Source organism: Paracoccidioides brasiliensis (assembly GCF_000150735.1).
Source record: "Paracoccidioides brasiliensis Pb18 unplaced genomic scaffold supercont2.9, whole genome shotgun sequence".
Classification (NCBI taxonomy): Eukaryota; Fungi; Ascomycota; class Eurotiomycetes; order Onygenales; family Ajellomycetaceae; genus Paracoccidioides; species Paracoccidioides brasiliensis.
The window spans coordinates 264,694-285,744 of record NW_011371366.1 but is presented as its reverse complement, the minus strand read 5'-3'; the positions used below and the strand labels follow the sequence as shown (position 1 = coordinate 285,744).

The 21,051-nt window shown below is 45.2% G+C and overlaps 7 protein-coding genes across 7 annotated transcripts; 2 read left to right on the top strand and 5 right to left on the bottom strand.

Moving 5' to 3' along the window:
• Positions 1 to 161: 161 nt before the first annotated feature.
• Positions 162 to 3,283, top strand: PADG_06621 (uncharacterized protein; the record flags this gene model as incomplete). Its single annotated transcript, XM_010763730.1, has 3 exons — positions 162 to 507; positions 575 to 787; positions 846 to 3,283. 3 exons carry the CDS (start codon positions 162 to 164, stop codon positions 3,281 to 3,283), a joined length of 2,997 nt encoding a protein of 998 aa, XP_010762032.1.
• A 1,893-nt stretch (positions 3,284 to 5,176) lies between these two features.
• Positions 5,177 to 5,521, bottom strand: PADG_06620 (uncharacterized protein; the record flags this gene model as incomplete). Its single annotated transcript, XM_010763729.1, has 2 exons — positions 5,177 to 5,360; positions 5,412 to 5,521. The coding sequence occupies 2 exons, from the start codon at positions 5,519 to 5,521 to the stop codon at positions 5,177 to 5,179; spliced, it is 294 nt and encodes a 97-aa protein (XP_010762031.1).
• Positions 5,522 to 8,868: 3,347 nt separating this feature from the next.
• On the top strand, positions 8,869 to 10,157 carry PADG_06618 (uncharacterized protein; the record flags this gene model as incomplete). The annotated part of the gene is made up of 2 exons (XM_010763868.1): positions 8,869 to 8,900; positions 8,966 to 10,157. The coding sequence occupies 2 exons, from the start codon at positions 8,869 to 8,871 to the stop codon at positions 10,155 to 10,157; spliced, it is 1,224 nt and encodes a 407-aa protein (XP_010762170.1).
• Positions 10,158 to 12,102: 1,945 nt separating this feature from the next.
• On the bottom strand, positions 12,103 to 13,464 carry PADG_06617 (uncharacterized protein; the record flags this gene model as incomplete). The annotated part of the gene is made up of 2 exons (XM_010763867.1): positions 12,103 to 12,856; positions 12,953 to 13,464. The coding sequence occupies 2 exons, from the start codon at positions 13,462 to 13,464 to the stop codon at positions 12,103 to 12,105; spliced, it is 1,266 nt and encodes a 421-aa protein (XP_010762169.1).
• Positions 13,465 to 15,036: 1,572 nt separating this feature from the next.
• On the bottom strand, positions 15,037 to 15,869 carry PADG_06616 (uncharacterized protein; the record flags this gene model as incomplete). The annotated part of the gene is made up of 2 exons (XM_010763866.1): positions 15,037 to 15,441; positions 15,534 to 15,869. The coding sequence occupies 2 exons, from the start codon at positions 15,867 to 15,869 to the stop codon at positions 15,037 to 15,039; spliced, it is 741 nt and encodes a 246-aa protein (XP_010762168.1).
• Positions 15,870 to 18,038: 2,169 nt separating this feature from the next.
• On the bottom strand, positions 18,039 to 19,239 carry PADG_06614 (MIND complex subunit MTW1; the record flags this gene model as incomplete). Its single annotated transcript, XM_010763865.1, has 3 exons — positions 18,039 to 18,680; positions 18,800 to 19,120; positions 19,186 to 19,239. 3 exons carry the CDS (start codon positions 19,237 to 19,239, stop codon positions 18,039 to 18,041), a joined length of 1,017 nt encoding a protein of 338 aa, XP_010762167.1.
• Positions 19,240 to 19,942: 703 nt separating this feature from the next.
• On the bottom strand, positions 19,943 to 20,832 carry PADG_06613 (uncharacterized protein; the record flags this gene model as incomplete). The annotated part of the gene is made up of 3 exons (XM_010763864.1): positions 19,943 to 20,231; positions 20,311 to 20,528; positions 20,602 to 20,832. The coding sequence occupies 3 exons, from the start codon at positions 20,830 to 20,832 to the stop codon at positions 19,943 to 19,945; spliced, it is 738 nt and encodes a 245-aa protein (XP_010762166.1).
• Positions 20,833 to 21,051: the final 219 nt, after the last annotated feature.

The window sequence follows — 21,051 nt, the reverse complement described above, 5'->3', positions numbered from 1 at the left end:
CAGTCCATCCGTGCTTTTCCCACATGTCTCCCGCATCGGCTATCCGAGCAATATTCCGGGGGTTCTACATTCTTGTCCGTCCAGTCGGCAGCGTCCTAACCGTCCCTTTCGAACGCTAGCAGCAGGCGTCCTGTCTCCGTCGCATGGAAGTGTCTTCCGGCATGGCGACTGCTGTATCTACTAAACCCCCTTTACACAAAATCAAACGACCCGCCCCATCCTACATTCAGACCGGCATCAATGGCATGAGGACTTCGCAACCTTCCCCGTCGCCCCTGGGGTCTGCTACAAATCGCTTTTCAGGCACCAAACAGCCAGGGGCAGTTACTCCCACCAATGCTGCTGTCGTAAATGGCGCCAATAATCGCCAGCAAACGCGCCCGAGGAAAGAGCCCCAAAAACCCGGCGATTCTGCAACTCGTTTACACCCCCCCCCGACAAAACCCCCGGGTATGGATGTGCCTGTTGCGGACTGCAGGCAGCTCAAGAAGTTTCCCGAACCATATGGTTAGTATTATCTTGTCTTCAATTGACATTTCGGTAAGAATTCCGGGCTAATTGGTTCCTTTTCAAGTCAAAACAACCTCCTACATACTCAAAAAGTACTCGAAATCTCCACCGTCCCTAACTATACATCTTCACCCCACTCATTTCCGGTTCGATCAACAAGATGGAAGCTTCCCATATAATTCTGAAATGAAGGTCATCATCGAGCACATCAAAGCTGGTACTGTTCCGCATGACATGATCGAAGAACTGGTGAAAGGGGGAGTTAGATTCTACGAGAGTGAGACTTGTATTATCTGTGGCCAACCCTAAAGCACTAAAGCTAATGCTGTGAATAGACTGCCTTATTGTCCGTGTCGTGGATCATAAATCTGTCTCCTCCCAACCAAACCCTGCATCCAATTCCTCCTCCGGCGAAAAGACCTCACCTTTCTCTTTACACAATTACAACCAGCATGTTACCCCTTCTCCATTCGTACCATATCCACAACAGAACCAGTCAAGTGTAAATGCTACCACCAATGGCACTTCCACAAATAGCCAAAGAGCCGACGAGCAGTCGTCCACAGAAGCCAATAATGGTCTTTCAGAATCCAACGCAAATACGACGGATTCTGGTACTTCAAAGCAGAAAGCTCCCAAACCTAGGGTTTTTACGACTGTGCTACATCCCACACCTCAATCACTCTTGGCAGAGTTGACTCTGTTGTCTATGACCCCTGACCCTCGAGCTGTCAATCGCCGCCAGTCCCAAGCTTATTCCACATTGCGAACCGGATCTATTCCCCAGCCACCCACACCTCTCTCCGCATTGCCATCTTCTCCAGTGACGGACCGTGCGCCTCCAGCGAAGAGACAAAAGATGATGGTAGAACCATCGGAACTCTTGGAAGCTGAAGCAAAGCTGATACACGCGACAGCCCCGCCACTCTATCTCGAGCCAGTTGATGGGTTGGCAGCGAGTGCGAATCTTCTCAAGTTTTTGGAGGACCCTCTGCATCGCAGCAAACCCCCCTCACCAAAGACCCGAAGACGGACCGTAGCAGAATTGGCGGCCGATGAAGCATTGGCTGCTGAAGAGGAGAGATTTATGCTTATCATGGATGAGAGGTTGGGCCCAACTACTTCTGGCAATGGCGGGGGTGCCAAAGCACCTAATGTCGATGATGAAAGTGGCGCAGCTCCGTTTGAACCCAGATTTTCGAGATTCAAAACCCTCGAGAAAATTCGCCTGGAACATGAAGAGAAAGCTAAACTTGAACACGAGAAGAAGCTGCAGCAAGACCATGCGAAAAGATTACAACAAGAGGCTGAGAGGGAGAAGCGACGTGCTAATGAGCAACGATTGGCTGAGGAACAAAGCAGAGAAGACAACAGAAGACAACAGGCGGCGGCGGCGGCGGCAGCAGCAGCAGCAGCAGCACAGCATGCTCAGGTACAGGCCCAAGTTGCAGCTGCAGCTGCGCAGAATCGGCGACCTCAATCCCGAGGAAATCCTGCTATGAGCACGCCGCATAAACCACAGCCTCAGCAGATGATTCCAGCGTCGCAGGGTCAACAATCATCTCCAGTCGTGCGGCATTCAACCCCACATAGCTCATCTCCATTGGCAGGAACTTTGATGGGCGCGCAGATGAACCAAGGAATGCCAATCGCTATGACGAGTTCTGCTCAAGGAGCAGGAAGCCCTCTCCAAGTTACATCTGGTGTACAACATAGCCATCCAGCCGTCATGGGGCATCCAATGACTGCTAGCCGAAGTCAACAAGGTCCCAGTAGACACGGGACCCCACAAATGCCACATGGGACACCAGCTATGTCTCATGCCACTCCAACGATGCGCAACGCCACCCCTACGCAGCGAATGACGCACGCAAGCCCGAACGCTTCTACCATGGCTCATACTCCGGTCATGAGCCATGCCATCATGGCTAATCCTCAGATGAATGGGGTGATGATGACTCCTCAACAGCAGCAACAGGCCATAATGCAGAGGCAGAAAATCATGCTACAACGAAGCTTACAGGCTGGCGGACAGCAGCTTAATCCACAACAATTGGCGCAGCTTCAGGCAAGCATGCATGCGCAACAAAATATTCAACATGCTCAGCAACAGCAACAACAACAACAGCAACAACAACAGCAACAACAACAACAACATAATATCTTTTTGCAGCAGCAACAGCAACAGCAACAGCAGCAGCAGCAACCGCCGCCCCATCAACCGCAGCCCCATCAACCGCCGCCCCATCAACCGCAACCACATCAGTTCCCCAGCCAGGCCGCTTATCAGGCTCATGTTATTCGAAGTCAGCTGGCACAGATGCATATGTCTCATCAGCAAGCTATCCACGGTCAACAACAAGGAAGCCCTCAACAACTACCTCAGCAACAAGTTATAGCCCAAGCGAATGGCGTCCCACAAACTCAAGTAGGGCTTCAGCCCCGCTACCGAGCTCTGTATGCGCAACGTGTGCTCCCACAGGTCCAAATCGAAGTACGCGCGAAATTTACGCAGCAGTATGGCCACATGACTGGCTGGCCTGAAAACATTCGCCAACAGTTTCAGGAACAAGTGGATAAAACTGCCAAACAGTACTTGTTTGAGATTATGAAGAGGGAGGGTCAACAACAGCGGGCGCAAATGGCTCAGAACCAGGCGCAAGCACAGGCGCAAGCACATGCTCAGGTCCAAGCCCAAGTTCAAGCGCAGGCGCAGGCTCTCCAACAGCAGCACCATCAGCAGCAGATGGTGGGTAATAATATGGCTAAATAAATTGAGATTGCCTTCTTGCTTGTGTATTTTTACTCGCCCTTCTGTTTTTGCTGTTACCTCAGACTAGCCATTTACACAATTTGCACAAACCCCATTCAGATAAATACTTACCGGGCCATCTCTCTCCACCTCATCTATCTCAAACCCGCGCCACTCATCTCCCCATCAACCCTCTTCACCTTCACTTTCTAACACCCACTCTTTCCTAAAACTCCTAACTATGCTATTGGCACTCTACACCATATAACTTTTCCCCTCTGTTATTTCATACTTGTACTTTGTCAGCTGTGCAAGTGAGATATGCACACATATGATTGGGTGGTTTTCGTTGTGTGCCTAGTTGAACAGCAAGGCGTCTCGATTTGCCTGGCGTTACCATTTTCTTTTTCTGTTTTCTTTCTTTCCACCTTTTCCACTTGCTTCCTTTCCTTCTTTCCCCTCCTTTCTTCCCTTTTTTTCTTTTTCTTCTTTTCTTTTCTCTTTTTTCTTTTCTTTTGTTTTTTTTTGTTTACGCCTGTTCAGAAACTTCCCAGATACCAGTGGGCTGGCTGGGGCCGGAGTTTTTTAAGGTTGAGCTAATAATACGGAATTTATTATCGGCAAGGCAGGTTAAGGCGGTTTGGATGAAGTGATTTGATTGACTCATGACTTATGTTCTTCTTTTTGTGAATTATTCTACCTTTCAAGTCCTCCCCTCTTTTTTTTTTTTTGGTCAGTTTTCCGCTTTTGTTGGCTGAGCTCATAGCTAATACCTCTGGCTGTTTTAACTTACCATTTCTTTTATACTCATCTCCCTAGTCCACGGTCATTAATGTTTGAATGGTGTATCCAATCTGATCTTCAGAGGGTTGGTTTAGATAGGTTGTTGGCTTTCTGTATCTTAAGCAATGACCTGGTCTTATTGTGTGCTCCGATTTATTTCCCTTTCTATCTGATTTCTATACGACTTTTACGTTTTACATGGAAGAGTTTCTCTCATACCTAGCTTCTATCTAAATGATAACCAATGATATTATTTTCTGAATCAACCTTTTGGATACCTTTGCGGGTAGTTTCCAATATTATCGTGCTTCCAAAGGGACTCGCCCAGGATTCTTTTTCGTAGAGGTAGGACATTTTAAGTTTCGGTTGAAATATCCAAACCTAGTTAACTACGAGGAATAATTTTTGATGCAAAGGGAATTTATTATTGGCGTCGTCGGTTGATGCAAGGGGCACTTCTGAGGGGTTAGATAGATGGATACTGGCGAACTGTTTTGCAAGTATCATCATGCCTGACTACGCTCTGGCTCTGAGAAATTGATCACCTTGCCGCTTGCAGTCCTAGTCAGGATTTAGGGCCCATTTCCAATTAACCCCCACAGTCCTGTACCAAAATGCTCATACCTCATCCCCAACCGGACTGCACACGGATGACTTGTAGGGAAATTCAATGAAATCGTGTAACAAGGGCAGATGTTCTGCATCTCAAATGGCCCTCTTTTATGGGCGTGCCTAGGAGGGCCGAATCGCGGATTGCTGTCGAACCCAATAAGGCGCTGTAAAGTAGTTTTCAGGTTCCGGTCTAGTAGATGAATTTAGACTTCATGGTAGTTACTTGATTGTTCATGCGTTGAATTGAATGAAATTTGTGATAAAATTAGACGCTGCGACAGCTGACGAATGAAAAGGAGATGCTTTGGTGGATTGGAGGGCAGAAAACCTAAAACTTACGGGTATATGTAGGAGTTGCGCAACTGATAGAACTAACTCCCTTCGAATATGACAAAATAAATTAGGTTTGGGAAGGGTAGCAAGAAAATTATTGAATGGGTGAGGCTATGTATTATCACAACCCAGCTGGTTTGCTCCAACCGAACATAACGGTGCCGAAGCAAACATACTGAAATGGATTCAAGTCTCAATTGGAGGTTTTGAGGAGAAATTCTGAAGGCTGTCTGAAGGAACTACTCCAGGAGTCCTGGGGTGTCTGCCAGTAACAGCGGAGTTAATGGCTTTCTTGCGAACCGATTCAGAATCGATGTTCATCCGATTCTCGCGTGAAGATCTCTTTTTCCGACCGGCTGCGTCGCTGTGTCTGATGGGATCGCTTCGATTGGTCATGTTTTAGGGTCTGATGCGGGGGCACGCGTCCTGCATGCGTTTGCGTTCGGCACAGAGTCCGTTCGTGGATGCGGGAGCCAAACCTGCACCCGCTTTTGCAGAAGCCAGATCTTTGGTCTGTGGGATAAAAGCCATGGTACTTGCCATCATTGGTCCAAATTACCTAGATAGCATGCAGCAACTCAGAATTGCGCGCTTGTTAAGTTGATAATGACGGTGGAATGGGATGCTACCATCCTTTTCCCTTAGAGGGGAAATAGAGCTAGTTATTCGAGGCTTTGAAGATGCTTTTGAACCACAATGAATGCCATAACTATTGTTTGAATGTAAAAGCTGACTTTCTGCATTTCGCATCTTGAAAATCACCTCAATCTATGGTTCACAAGTCCACGAAACTGTCATTCTCCACATTTATTGAGAATTCGGAGTTTGTCTCATGTCCTTTTTACAATCTTCTGGATGAATGTTTGCCTCGTTCTCGCGAGCCCCTCTTCTCAAAGGGATTTCTATGTTCCTATAGTTATACGGGCAGGCTGAAGACATCCGGGTACTAGTCGACAACTGAAGATCTGAGTTGCGTGGTAGTGGGTTTAACCGTAATAATTCTCTGCTGTTAAACTTCAACGTCAACCAAGGCCATTTCCACAAACTATGGCTCTTTTCTCCGTTCTCTGCAGCTTCCAATGCAGTGAAGTGGAAAGGTGGAATGGTACTATAAATTCGGGATTGGCTGGCGCCCAGGGAAGATAAGGGTTGAACAAAGTAAAGGGGCCCAAGGAATACAGGGAAGCGTAAACCCATACTTGCTATGACCGGAGAGGCACATGGCTACCATTGGACTGTTCTTCTGAGTTTGCCCTGTAGCCTTTTATGGAAGCGGGAGGTCTTCTCAATGGTTTAGTGGAGAACGAAGATATATCCAAGGGGTCCATGAACTCCTGGGTTCGCAACGTTAACATTCATTGGCCAGGGAGGAGATTAATAATGAAAACCCTTGTAGGTAGTAATTTTAGAAGCTCAGGATATGAATACCTGTGGTGTTCCTTGAAATAAGAAAAGTGACACAAAAGGTTGTATATGGGATGGATTTGACGTCTGGAGGGTCGTTCAGCCTGGTGTTTTTTATTGAACTATGATCTAACTGCGCAAACGGATTAGAAGCAATGGAAATTAAATGGCCCCATATTTTGAGCAGGGATATTGGAGTTTGATTCGTGATCTCAATCTTTTGCGTCGGTGAGACTGCAACGCAAGTCAATGACAACAAGCTATTGGATAAAAAAAAATTGAAAAAAAAGAAGAGAAATTGATAACTTACAGCACAACACCCCATAATAAAAAGGTACCGTCAAATGAAAAACAGCATACGATCAGCTCCTCCGGTTCATTAACCTCTTATGGATCTCTAGAATTTATATTCTTAGTCAAGAACTGAGTACTTATGATCCCAATCTGCAAACGTGAAGTGCATGTCTGGATTTTATTGGGGCCTGTCCACTCCGTCCAGGTGGCTGAGAAAAACATAAAGCTCTCGAAAGGCTCACAAGTGGATCACCCACCCCATAGACCCAAATTCGAGGCCAAGATGTGCAGCATGCCAACCAAGTCCTTCAGGATGCTTATTCGTGCGGAACTAGAAGCAACTTATTGCACTCGACTAATTTTCATTTGTGGAGGTCGCCTGGATATGGTCTAAGGGAGGCTGTCGTCGTCCCCTCGGAAATGAGTTACTCGAAATCGTATCGTTCTGCAGGTAGAGCAGATGGCTTGAGCAATAAGAACCGTGTGATTAGTCAAGGAAGAGAAACTTCACACATGTCATAAGAAGGCATGATGAATACTGCACGATTTACCATCCCCATAACCTACCATACATATCGCCAACTTATAGACCCCTCTCAATTTCAGACCTGTTTAGTCGAATTTTTGGGGATCGAACATTTGATTAGAAAGTCAATGGTCTACCAACAAATTGTGGTTCATGCTTGGGGCATGTTTGGGATTGCAAGGAACTGATGTGCATCGTAGCGGGTAGTTAATTGGTGATAGCCACAGGACTGGCTGATTCGGAATATATGAAGTGGACATGCTATGTGCACTATGCATTTGACCTATAAAGATTGGATTTCATAGAGTGTAAAATCTCGGAACCAGAGCCGCAGCAAACCAACATTTAATGATATCACTGACTGACGAACGAAATAAATGCATTCATGCTTCATAGTCATGTTTAGTATCTGGGCTGCACTAAGGTATTGAAACTGGCCGCAGCTCAATAACATATCGATGCAAACAGGGATCTTAGACAATAGCGGATATCATAAGTAGGTTTTAGAAAGATGTTCTTATAAACCAACCATGGGGATTTTGTTGTGAGCCAGTTATGCCGTCAAATTTTCGACTACCACTGACAAGGTAATAATTTTTATGCGGGGTTGACAAAAGAATAATAAAGTAATTGTGACGCGCCCTTAACGCATCGAAAAGGGGCTCGACTACGCCACAGTCCCAAGGATACCCTGGGAATCCGGAGAGCCTTCTGTGGGAACGACCCGTGGGGTAGATACTGGTTTTCGAGTGCAGATGATTGGCGAAGCAGGCATTCAAGCTGGTGACGGGAAGATCTCGAAACTAACATCCCTCCGCCCAAGGTTATGGGATCAAGCTGCAAGCGTTGTCGAGTAGAAGTTCCGAGAAGCCACCCGTCTGCACCCGTTCTGAACGAGTCTAGCTTGTTTGATTGTGCGGTTTTGATGGGATATGTAGCATCGTAGTCAAATCCTGTTGGTAAATACTTGAAACGACTCTCTGTTGATACGGAACGAGAAGAGGTTCCAAACCTGACACGTCGGCTACAGTTAATATTCGACGACTTCCAAAAATAAATAAACAAAATGAAATAAAAAAGGTGAGTAGATCCCCTCATGCCGGGTGAGCCTGTAGTGTAGACATCTTGTGTAGATTCATAGGAAGATTGAATGCTGGTAGCCGCAAAACGGAGCGGGAGGCGGTCTCTAATTCCTCATGAAGATTATGAAAAGTCGAGGCTGTCGAGCACTATTAAGCTTTGGGACTTCTCACATTTGTAGCAATGAGGCGACTTGGCCAGAGTGTGCGTTCAGCGCGTCATTCATCATGGATTTGGCATACATAATTGGAGCTCTTTGCAGCTATGTTCTGTGAATACTATTTCTAACTCACTCCACTCCGGGTTCATACACCAGCACCGAGTCCTGTGGGCGGATATCATACGAAGTTAATTCCAGTGTCTTTCGGATAAAAAGAAACAAATAGCTAAATGTAAGTATTTGTCCTGGTGGGCAAAGACTCAGAGACTTACAATATGTAATATAAGTAGTTTTGGGACCATAACTCCGAGGCTAACATATAATTTAGTGTTTGGCTATCATTGATTTCTCCCAACATTGTGGCTTTTCGGCTATTGAATTTGAATATTTCCAGAAGCCGAATTTGTCTAATGTATGGCGAGGACATTCAAGATCATTGCAAATACGTAAGTCACATTTAAACCCGTCACCATGAAAGAGTAGATATCTGACGTCATTTTCCTGATAACAGGTCCAGTATGAGTGGTAAACACCTCCCAACTAGCACAAGGGCGTACCGGCCTGGAATACCAGGATTCGTTCCTCGAAACCCTCCCTCCAAACATTCCACAAGCTCGGACCAGCGGGCGTATGTGGAACTGACAAACGAACACTCGTATGGAGAGCGCTTTTCCGCGTCTAATAGCCCGGGAACGCAACACTGGCCAACGGATCAGAGAGGATCGTTAAGTGTTGGTCACCCGGCTTGCGGATCCATAACAACTGATGAAACGATCGTGAATCGATTTCCAAGCTCCGCTGCTATGCACGGTTTCTGGAATTGTTCGCCTAGTATAGAGCACAATGGCACGATTCAGCAGCGTGATGCTGGGGTAGCCGGTATCTTGCGAGGTCATAACCGAATTCTTCACGGCGAGAATTTGCCACATCCGGCATCTCAAAATCCGCAATCTGTACGCGTATGCTATGACCTTGCATACGAAGGTGCTGTCATATCTCCTAACAATCCATCATGCGATCTAGAAGGACGTGGTGTCCAATGGCGAACACCGCTGGCGGATGAAGTACCAGGAGTTGCACCTGCATTAGGACTAGCTTCAGCTGGATATTGTTCGGGCGTGGGGGGGACTGGGAACACTGCAATATCTGAGACGACGTACACTGGAATAGACATTCCAAAACCACTAGCCCAAGTAAGTGGATCTAAGGAATGCTCATGGGGATACAACAGCACCGGATACTACGAGTCCCCAGAACATTCCCCAAGTCCCGGGCAACAAACACAGGTATCGTCCACAGAATCAATAGGTCAAATAAGACCCCAGCGAAAACGCAGCCATGGCCTTGAAAGTATCCCATCAAAGATCCCAGCAGCACCATTCAAATGTGATGCGCCTGGCTGCAACGGCAAATTTAAGCGACATGAGCACCTGAAAAGGCATCTGAAAAGCCACACCAATGAGAAACCGCATGTTTGCTGGGTTCCCGATTGCAACAGGAGCTTTTCAAGAAATGACAACCTCAACGTGCATTACGCCACAACCCATGGAAAAAAGGGAGGTCGAAACCGCTACGTAGCAACGCTGGATGAGGCAAGTTCAGAGTATGATCCAGACTTCCGGGGGGACTTAACTCCAGATGGGCGGCCAGTTCGGTGTCTGGAAGCCAATAATGACACTGAAAAACATGTCCATATGCGATAACAGGTGCCCCTCATGGTGTACTTGAATAGCAGCAGGTAGACTTGGTGACATATTTGGAATTGATATTCCAGGTGAAATGATCGAGGTTGGGAGAACCCCAATATTGCTGTATGCACAACGCAAATGGTATAAAATTATTCTCTTTTACTATACCCAAATAATCTTCTATCTCCTTTTTAATCCATCAACGATGGCTTTCGGCATGGTTAGCACAGAATTTTGATTCCGGTTGTTTTAGCAGTTTATTCGATTGTGAGTCCCATGCATGCATGTATTCGATTTAGTTCGATTGAGCTTTGGGGGCAATTTGATATAGATCACCCATGAGTGTAAGTAGTGAAACACTTTAATGAGTGAATGAATAGATGGATGTTTCTTGATATCAAATGAAAAATTAGTTGAAGTTGACATTCATCGAAGGCCATGGAGTTGAAGGAGAAGATGATAGGGCTGGGACACCGTGATATCACCCCAAACGGCCTTTGGCCCCTCGAGGTTCTCGTGGAATGACCTCGTCAGGCCTGTATGTCCTTAAGACAAGAAGTCTTCTTGGATAACGTAGGTTGATGTAGTTGCCAAGGAGCCGATAGCATTTCTCGGGCGGTTGAGGGTCTCCCCATAAAAAGGATGAAGGCAATCGTTGGCACCCTCAATTGATACAGAATCAAGTCTGCTTCCGTAACAAGAGTGGTACAAACGGATGGGATTTCCATTGCATAGTAATCCTCTGCCAGCAATTATGTATTGATATGTATATGAATGTATCCAATACCATGATCGCAACCGTCCCCAAAATCTCCCCGAAAGGCATTTGAAAGCAACAGGCTTTTCGGTCCGATCAGGGCGTCTCATCCCCAGCTTCGTCCACACAGATTCCAACGCCTGTCCGTCTGCCTAGGGCGGCCTGAAGAGGCTGGTGGAGAGGTCTTTCACCATCATATAACATTTTAGAATTTTGTCCAAAAACAACCATATCATGGAGGCAGCGAGCGCTTCGATCAATATATATTTATCCCCACCCCTCACCACTTTTTTTTTTTTTTGGAAACAGGGAGTGGAAATCCAATCCAGTGAGAGGTATTGGACTACGCCACAGTTTCATTGACGAGGAGACGGGGAAGCGCGTGTGGCTGTGGAGGAGAATGGCCCGATTAATTTCCATGCGACGTGCAGGGAGTAATAATAGGCCACAAGCGGGCTGGGGAGGAAACGGAGCGGGACTGATTGTTGCAGGGGGGGATTAGAAACGTCTTCCTCAACGTGTATTTTCATCTACAGCAAGCTCACTTTGATTGATGACCATGCTCCGGAACGACCTCTTTGCCAACTAGTTGGTTTGCTAGGAGAACAAAACGTATCAGTTTGAGAAAAATAGAAAATGGAAGCAGAATATTGGTCCCAACTAACATACCACTAGTTCTATCACCTTTTACAGCTGGTTGACCCCATGACCTGAGCATACATTTCGGTCCCACAAAATGCCAGAGGCCAATGTTATCAATTGCGGCAGCCCCTTCTCCGCTCCGTCATGATGGATACATGCCAATGGTGGAATACATCTCCATCATCCGCAAAAAAAATATTGTGTCGAGTTTTTCTGTGATGGCAATACCATTGCATACAGTAGATATATTGCTTTTGGGACCTGGATAAAAAGAAAGGGTAAACGAACGGCATAGCGAGGCACCCCAGGAAAAGCGGCTGTATGGGCCTGTTCATGTTGTGACATATATTGACAGTAAATGGAATGAAAGAGGCTTAAGCGAGAGAGATATACTGAAATGTCGGTATAAGGAGTATATGGTAGTTACGCTGAAGGATCTTAACAAGCTTGCATTTTGTTTACCAGGTAAGTTTGGTTTTCAGCGTCTTCAACCTATCAGCCGATGTCAAGAGAGTAACAACTGTAACCATTGACATTAATTCTCAGTTCTTGTTGCAAGAGTCATAAATTCTTCAACCTTGCATTGCGCCGCTCTTCTTCTCTCTTCGCATCCACGCGATTCAAGAAGTCCATCCGGCTCAGGTATCCCTCCTTAGCCTTGCTGTGCACGTCAAGTTCATCTTTGATGCCTGTCCGATCGACATATTTGGCCCAATCAAGCTGAGATTTCATGACAGTATTCAGCTTGGGTCCCTTGGGTTGCTCACCGCCCCCAACGCCAGCACCACCGGGGGCATCGACGTTCTTTTCCCAACTCTTCTTGACCATGTCAGGGGGGTTAGGGTCGAATCGGGAGTATTTACGCAGCGGTCTTCGAAGCGGAATGTTACCACCATCATATGGGTCATTGTCCTTCTCCGCTTTCTTGTAGCTTATAGACTGTTTGTTTTTCTTAGCTTTTTCTTCGGAAAGGTAAAGTTTTGCCTCCGCGGAATCTTTGGGAACAGTCTTATCCTCTGTTATAACCTCGCCAGCAAATTTGTAGACTCGCTTGATGGTTATGGTTTCTTCGCCAGCGGGAATTTGTGGCGTCTTCGACGATGGATGCGCTTGGTCTAACATTTGGTGTAGAGATTTTCTGGTTGTTGATCTGTCATTCTGTTTGTCTCGTTCTGAAGTCATCCCATCTCTTGGTTCTTGGCCGATGGGTTTTGGAGGTATGGGGCTGGGCCCAACTGTTTTCATTTGTTCCCACAGCGCATCCACGTCCACCGTGGCACCATCAGCTCTCGCTAAGGGCCGTTGTTCTTCTTGCCTATAAGAAACGAATGCAAAGTGAGCCAACTAAGCCCTTGTACGAAGGCATCTTCTACAGAAACAACCTGCACACAAGGAAATATGAAATACCTACATGCGCATTTTCATACCCCTCGTTCTCACGAATCCACCCACACCACCAACGTCATCATCAATCTCAAACTCATCCGCGTCATCTTCATCACTGTCTAGTTTCGTTATATTGTTGCCCTTTTTCCCTGTCTTCTTCTCTATCTCTTTCCTCCTCGCTTTCTCCATCATTTCCTTCCCGGCCCGTATAGTAATCTCATCACCTGAATCGAAGCCGGCATCCATCACGAGATCACCATCATCTGCACCGGGTGATAGTTTCCGCCTTTTGCTAGGTCGATCACGATCAGCCCCCTCTATAATTTCATCCCCTTCCCTGTCTTCGTCCTCATCGTCATCTGTAGCCGGCGCGTTAACATCAAAATCAGTATCATCATCGGAGTTATACTCTTCCTCCTCTTCTTCAAGCTCATATTCTCTGCCTGTGGTTGACACCCGCATCACATTTTGAGCGTCTCCTGGAGTTACCGCCATCGCGCCGCCCTGAGTGCCCGTTGGAATCGCCGGGGGTGCCATAGTCTGTCAAATATTTAGTAATAGAATCGCTGGTCAAGACTAATTCGCGAAAGGGCCCAGCAAAGTTGACTAAATAAAAGCTAATCGTAGTGTTGATACGTCAGTATGTATTTAATAAAATGCTATACAAGCTTCATCTCATATGATTTCGTGGTTGTAAGAAGGGACAAACTAAGTTCCTGATTAAAATAATGACCCGTGAAGAGAAACAATATCGATGAATGATGTTTCAAGTCAATTTAATTGAAGAGACACGTGACCTGGTAGGTCTAAGTGATTATGTCATAATAAATAAACAGAGCTTTGAGAAAAAGACAAAAAATAATCAATATGCAAGATATAAAATAAAATCAAAGTGAAAATCTTCATTAATAAAGTATAAAAAAACTTTTTTGTCTATAATACAATTGAAATTTAATTATAACTACTTTAAATTCTATATAAAAAGATATAAAAACTTTATAAATTTAGATAAATATAATTTTTATAATTTAATTATAAGTTTAAATAATATTTTATTAAACTACTCTTTAAATAAAAATATTTAAAAAAAATTTTAAAGAAAAGTACTTATTAATTAATTAAATATATATTTTTAATATTAAGTTAATAAAAAGTTTTAATTAATTTTATAAAGAAATAAAAATTATATTTAGAGAATAAATTTCAAACTTAAATAAAATCTTTATATAAATTATATAATATATAGATATTAAATTTAAATATTACTTTATTTTTTATATTTTTATTGATCTATTATTACTATTTTTAAACTATTATTTTTTATCTTTAGTATTTTTCTTTTATTTTATTTTATAATTTCTATTATTTTGATTATTTTTACTAATTTTGTAAAATTGAAAATATATAAGCTTGTTTTCTACTATATATAAAGCTTAATCTTTATATGATTTATCTTTTCTTTTTTTTTCTTTAATAACTTCTTTTTGTTTTCATATGTGTTAGTTATTGTCAGGCTTAGTCTAGATGATAACAAGACAAAGCTTCAATTCATCTATCTAATTAAGTAGCCTGCAACGAGAATACTAAACTGGGGATTAGAATGTGAAATGAAAAAGCAACTGAATATGAAGAGGTTGAGGATCAGAGCGGATCAACCTTAATCTATATCACAAGCAGCTGCTCCGTAACAGCTATTGGCTCAGTGATTAGCTCATCATATAAAAGAATAATCAGTTGTTATGTTTTCATATATGAAATGAATATGTATATATATAATACTGAGAACTCAAGATTTTGTTTGAAAATTTTTATTGACTTTCAAGAAATGATGATACTAAATTCAATCTACTTATTCCCATACTTTCAAGTAAAAACAAACTCAAACTCCAAATACATTAAAAATGAAACCAACATTTTAAAAAAAGAAAAAGAAGAAAAGAAAAAGGATGAAACTGTAGCATGTCATAGTAAATGAGAACGAAACCAGGAGCTTCTCCGCGCAACTAACCATCCAAGAAAAATAAACAAAAAAACCCGTAAGGCATGACCCGATCAACAGCTGGCGCCAGCCAGATGGAAATAATAACCCTCTCCACCCCAACTGCCCTATCACAAAGACTGTTTCCCAACCCCAGCCCCATTTCCAGTTTCCACCGCTCCAACACCGCGCTTCCTCTCCATCCCAAATTCCATCCACCAACCGAAAGCAGCAGCCACACCCAAAATCGCCTGAAGCACAATCAACACACACATAAGCGAGAAGGAAGTATGAGTCTCCCTGCACAGCCGACCAAAGGCGTCCGTGGCATCGACCGGCTTACCATCTGTGTCCACTCCGCTCGGGAATCCCCACTTGCAGGTCCAGGTGCGGATGGTCTCGCCGACATTGTCACCGTTGTTCATGCGCGGGTCAGTAACGGTTGAAGTGAAGGCGATGGCGCCTATAGCAGCGATAAGGCCGCTGAGTGCTACGATGGTGATTATGACGTTTAGGAGGATTACGCGGGAGTGTGGCTGTAGGTGTGCTGGAGTTAGCTGTTGGAACCGGTGTTGATGTCCTGGAATGGTAAATGAGGAAAAGCTGCAATATGGTGTGGTGCACCTACAGATGGAAGGGAAGCCATGATAAGATACGCGAGGGTGAGAACGGCAATGATACTGCCGCAAGCAATCAGGGCCGTAGTTGGACGCAGATCAAGCTGCTCCGGCCACAGGACGAGCCCCCATTCCTTGAATGGGCTGGTTTCCTGATAAAAGCGAAGGGAGCGAGCTTCGCAGCCAATTACGGCTACGGCAACCGCGAAGATAAGACCAGAGATGCAAGTTCGGATCCAGTGGAAGATTTTGGTGCGGGAGAGATAGATCGATTCGTCTTCGTCAGAGGCAGATAGGGTGGTGGCCTGTGAGCCGTGATTGGAACCAACGAATGATGATGGAGACATTGTTATGGGAGAAGGTAAATTGGAATCAATGAACGAATAGAACGAGGGTGACCTTGTTCGCACCACTTGTGTTCAGCTCAAATGAGAGGCGGGTTCTGCGGAATTAGGAGTAATCGTCTCGATAAGCACATATCACTCTGCACAAATATGTTCTCAGCGATTCCGATCGAAAAGCAGCTTGGTTCGTATATAGGGACGAAAGAAAAATGGATAGGTAGATCAACTAACGAAAGACTAAATGAACAGAGGAGGCACAGCCTGATAAAGCGCAGCTCCAAAAAAAAAGAAGGGAAACAAATACGGAAACTCAAGAACCACCAAGTATATGGGTGAAGCGGAAATCAGGAAAAAATAGAAAACTAGAACGTGAGAGAGATGGGCCACAATACGTTTTTATTCTTTAATCTGCTGCAGCCTCTCGTCGGCGCCAAAGGATCTCCATGTATGTGACATGAAATACATATCACGGCCCCGGTACCTCGGCGGAAAATACAAGAGGAACTTTGACAATTCATGATCTTGATTCCCAGTCAGCCATTGGTGCTGGTTCCTGCAGATCTGCGCGCATAACGCATGACGTTGGCTGCATCAGATTGAAGAAGCAGAAGAGCAGCGCATCTAATTGGGAAGATTCAGATTCCCCAGTCTCCATCGCGGCGGCAGGCTGCGTTTTGTGCACTAGTCACCACGGCCAATCAAATTGCATATCCAATCCTTTCTTTGGACCTCTCCAGAGCAGGGCTGCAAGGGAGCGATACACATTTGATTCGTCAGTGCTGCTGGCGCCGGTATCCAACGATTGCACAAGCAGCACAACTGCTGGGTTGCATCAAGCAACTGATAAGGCGCCTCCGTTGACTCCTGAGTGCTGGCTCCTGAGGTTCCAAGTGGTTGCGAGTTGGAAACCAGCGCCAGGAACATCGAAGTGATTGGGTGAAGGCTGAGATAAGGTTGGCCATGGTATGACTAAGCTTGGTTGGGTTAGTTACCCAGTTAGTTAGCGCAGAGGAAGTTTGGTTCTATAAATAGCCTACCCCGGTTTTTATTGTTTATGCCGAATCTATGAAATCACCGATGGAATTAAGGCCCTGGGAGCCGCGCTTCGAGTTGAAGGCTTGATAACCTGTACTGTACATCCAGTACATCCATGATATATTTGACACTTCAACTTCCTGTTCTATCCCTAGGATTGGCGTGTGCCTTATTATTTTTGCTGGGGATTCAGAAGATAACCTGACTATGAACACTCTGTGCTCGCGTCTTCATTTCTATATTGTGGGTCTCGGCGTCAAAATTGTTCAACATCCCAGCATCCATCCGGGTTATACACTCAACATGCAGTAAGTAGCACATCACATCTCCGAAATTGTTTACACTGTTAAACGTACCAGTAAATCTCCCTAAACGTATCAAAGCAGTGCAGAGAAGAAACATGGGATTGAGTGTTCTATAACTGAATGAAATAAAAACATGTATTCCCCTCCATCTTACCCCAACCTCGTCTTATTCTACGCCCCTTTATGCAGGTCTAAATTGTATCTTGTTGGACGGTAATTTCCTAGACAGCTGGGTTCTTATTGTCATAATATTAAACACATTGGGCAATGCACTGAAGCAACTTGTTAAAGATTGAAAAATAACTTTAATTTGAAGCTGGGCAGTTATCAACTAGGTTCAGGTCAAGGCAACACTCTCTGCATCAAGGTTTGAGCTACATCAAGCTGACACACAACCTGCGCGATGTATGGGTGGCTGGCGGCGTCAACAATCCGAAAGAGATAAATGTACCAGTTCCAGTCCACTGCTTGGATCCTGAATTATACCGAATCGTTATAATCCATTTTCCGCAGGGGCCGGCAATTTCCTAGGCTCAGAGGCACTCGTGACATCCTATTTCGTAAAAGAGGCATCATACGCATATGGTAAAATATCATACCCACCCCCTTTTCTCGATCCGCCCTGAAAAAAACCCTTCTAAACCTCTTTCAGTGGGCCCAAAGCATATAACATAAACATTACGCTGTGTTGAAGGTAAAATCACGCAGTTCCCGCAAACTCCAAAAAGGAGAACCCGAAGTGAATGAAACTAGTACAAAGTAGTTAAAATGAAAAGCTCTTGAATAATCCCATTTCACAGATTCGATCTCAATCACCCGCACAGTACGCCAGTCAACCGCTTTCCAACATCTCCACCACTCCTTCTAACGCCTGTGCTTCTTCCCCGTCAATCCTCCGCCCAGCAACTACCACACCATGCTCATTCCCAGCCCTCAGCTCCCCATTCCGCTCCAGATGCAATCGCGTCCGACTCTCAATGTACTCCATTCTCTCCTCACGCTTCGGATCTAGTCCCATCTGATCCACAGACTTGGGCAACGTCGATAATTTCGGCCGGAGTTGTGCAAGCATTATCCGTAGTGCGGGGAGTTGGGAGAGTATGAATGTTGTGTTGGTTGTGATGGGGGCTCGTGATGGGTCTGCGGCGTCACCAATTCGCAGGCGTCGGGCGGTGGGATCGGTAACGAGGAAGGAGAGATCGGGGGCATCTGTGGTTGGAATCGAGGGTTTTTCTGGGATTTTCGTCGTAGTCAATGTATCTGTGGCTGTGGTTGTTACCTGCTTTTCTTCTGTGGAAGCTGAGTGGCTGCCTTTTGACAGGACTGAGCGGAGTTGTGCAATTATGGCTTCATTGCGGTCGGATTCTTGTTTCAGTGCGCGCTGCAGTTTTCGGTTCTCACGTAGCTTGTAGCGTTGAAGGGTTATGGATTCTAGGGTTGGGGCGTTGGGAGGAATGGGTGTGAGAGAGAGCTTCTATGATGAGAAACATTCCACAATCGTTAGCGAGTATCCAGTAAACAATATCCTATAGCTTTGCATGAATGGTAAAAACGGCAGCTTTGGCGATTCTAACGCTAATTCCGTCGTCCTACCTCATAATGCGACAGGCGGATCCATCCCAGCAAATCTTGGGGTACCGTCAAGATATTGCGCAGTACGTAAATCTCAAATTTATCAAACGCTTTATCCACTGTCGCCTCAAGCAGCGTCTCCAGCTGGTGCAGCCCGTTTTCTATCTCCAGCCGGGCCTCGGGGTACTGTATGTTGCCATCATCATCTGTGTCAGGAATAGAGTCTGCTGTGTGTGAGAATCCCAGACGTTCTGGCGGGGCATTTAAAAGACCCTCCTCCAGGCTGGAGATGGCTTGGTAGATGAGGTTGTTTATGGAGTTTATTATGTCGTCGATGAGAGACTGGGACATAACATACAATGTAAGTTACTTTATCGGCCAGTGTGATGGGGTGGAGGGAAGCTTACCAGTGGGGTGTAGCTGAAGTGCTCCGTGAGCAGGGAAGTTATGGTGTCATTCATTGCTGTGGGACGAAATAGTAGATGGACATACTTTCACATGTCTGTATGTCTAGGCAGACCAATGCACATTCCAATTCTAACCCCGCTAATATCGAGATATTCCCGTTGAGATCGCGTGTTTGTTGGTTGGGGGACATCGCGTCTTTTAACTTTTTGCATGGGAAGGTTTGACACGAAGGTTCGGCTAACCTTTGTAGTTTAACTTAAGTTGGTTAGTCCTTCTGCAGCCCCTAGCCGCAGTATTTTGTCAAACACTGCTAGACAAGGCTGAAACGATCCGAAGTTTGATGGCCGAGATTGAGGATTCCTTTTCAATAATATTTATTTTGCTACTATTTTCAATGTTCTATCATACGCACACCTAAACAGCAGATGAAGAAAACTCGAATGTAACAGAGGGGCAATTTTGGGTGTGAGCTCATTTTGCGGACCAGCCAGCAGGCATTTGTACAAGCAAAAGATAATCAGATTTAACGCTGGGGCACAAAATAATAAGAAAATCACATACCCCTGAGAAGGAATAAGAAAAAAGTCAAGAGATATAAGACGCAAAAGGGGACAGGATTATTAATCTGAGAGAAAAGAGAAAGAGAAAGGAAAGGAACAAGAAACTACAGAACAACTAACTGGGGATGTTACTTTCCCAATCTCGTTCCCCATCGAGCCCAGGTTCGAACACAGAAAAAAGAAAACAAAATTCCCCCTACAGTCCGAAAATTGCAAAAGCGGCAATCAATACACCGGAGAGACTTGCAGCATGAGACATCTGCTTAGGTGCTGCGTTGGTGGTGGCTGAAAGTGGCCTAGTCTGAGTTGGTGTTGGTGTACCAGCAGCGGTTGACGGTACAGCTCCGCCCGTTGGGAGTGCTACACCGCCGTTACCGAAACCGCCGGGTGGTAGAATGGGGATACCACCTTGAGAACCACCACCAGAGCCTCCAGACATCGCCGCTGACCGGAATGCTTCAATCCCCTTGTCTGCTCCTTCCGGACTAGATATAGGACGATATATATTAGCGATTGCATTTGATTTCAGCTTTCGCTCTTGATGGGATGTAAAGGAATGCCTACGGATTTATGACCATGACCATGCCATTTTGGCAGTGGTTAGTCTGTCCGCAGAACAACCATATTGGGTTGCTGTCGTGGACCATAACCGTGAACACAGGCATTTGTGCGGCATCAGGCAAAACCGGTAAAAACCCGGACCTGATAGCGGGATGAGAGCCATTAGATGCACCTATGGGAGAACATGGTTGTTCCCATGTGGACTGGGAGACAGAGTGGTTCTAGAGAACGATAAATTAGCTGCCAACTCCTTTCAACTTAATCATTCCCTCCAGGGCTAGGGGGATATGTTACCTTCGGATGGAACTGGAACTGGACCATTGAGCCTGGCTCAACCTTAAGCGAGTCAGGGTAGAATCTCTGAGTGCCTTCTGCATTGCCAACTTGAACAGTATGCACTGTAACCATGCCCTCTGGAGATTGTCTTTTTACAACTGACCATCCAGAGATGATTTTATTTTCAACTTGTGCCTGGATTCCGGTTGACAGAAGCACAGTCGATGCTAACACTCTTCGAAACAACATTTCCGGAGCTTTCGATTTTCTTTTTTTAAAAAAATTACGTTCGTGAAAGACAAAGCAGAGGGACAAGGCCCGTATCGTTCGTAGAGAGTGAGGCTAGGAAGCAGAAGTAAAAATAAATCAATGAGTACAAGCGGCTAGCGCTTTGATATAGTAGAAGCGAATGTGTAAATAGATTCGTACACAACGGAGAGAAATTAAAAAGAGAGAAAAGGAAGAGGC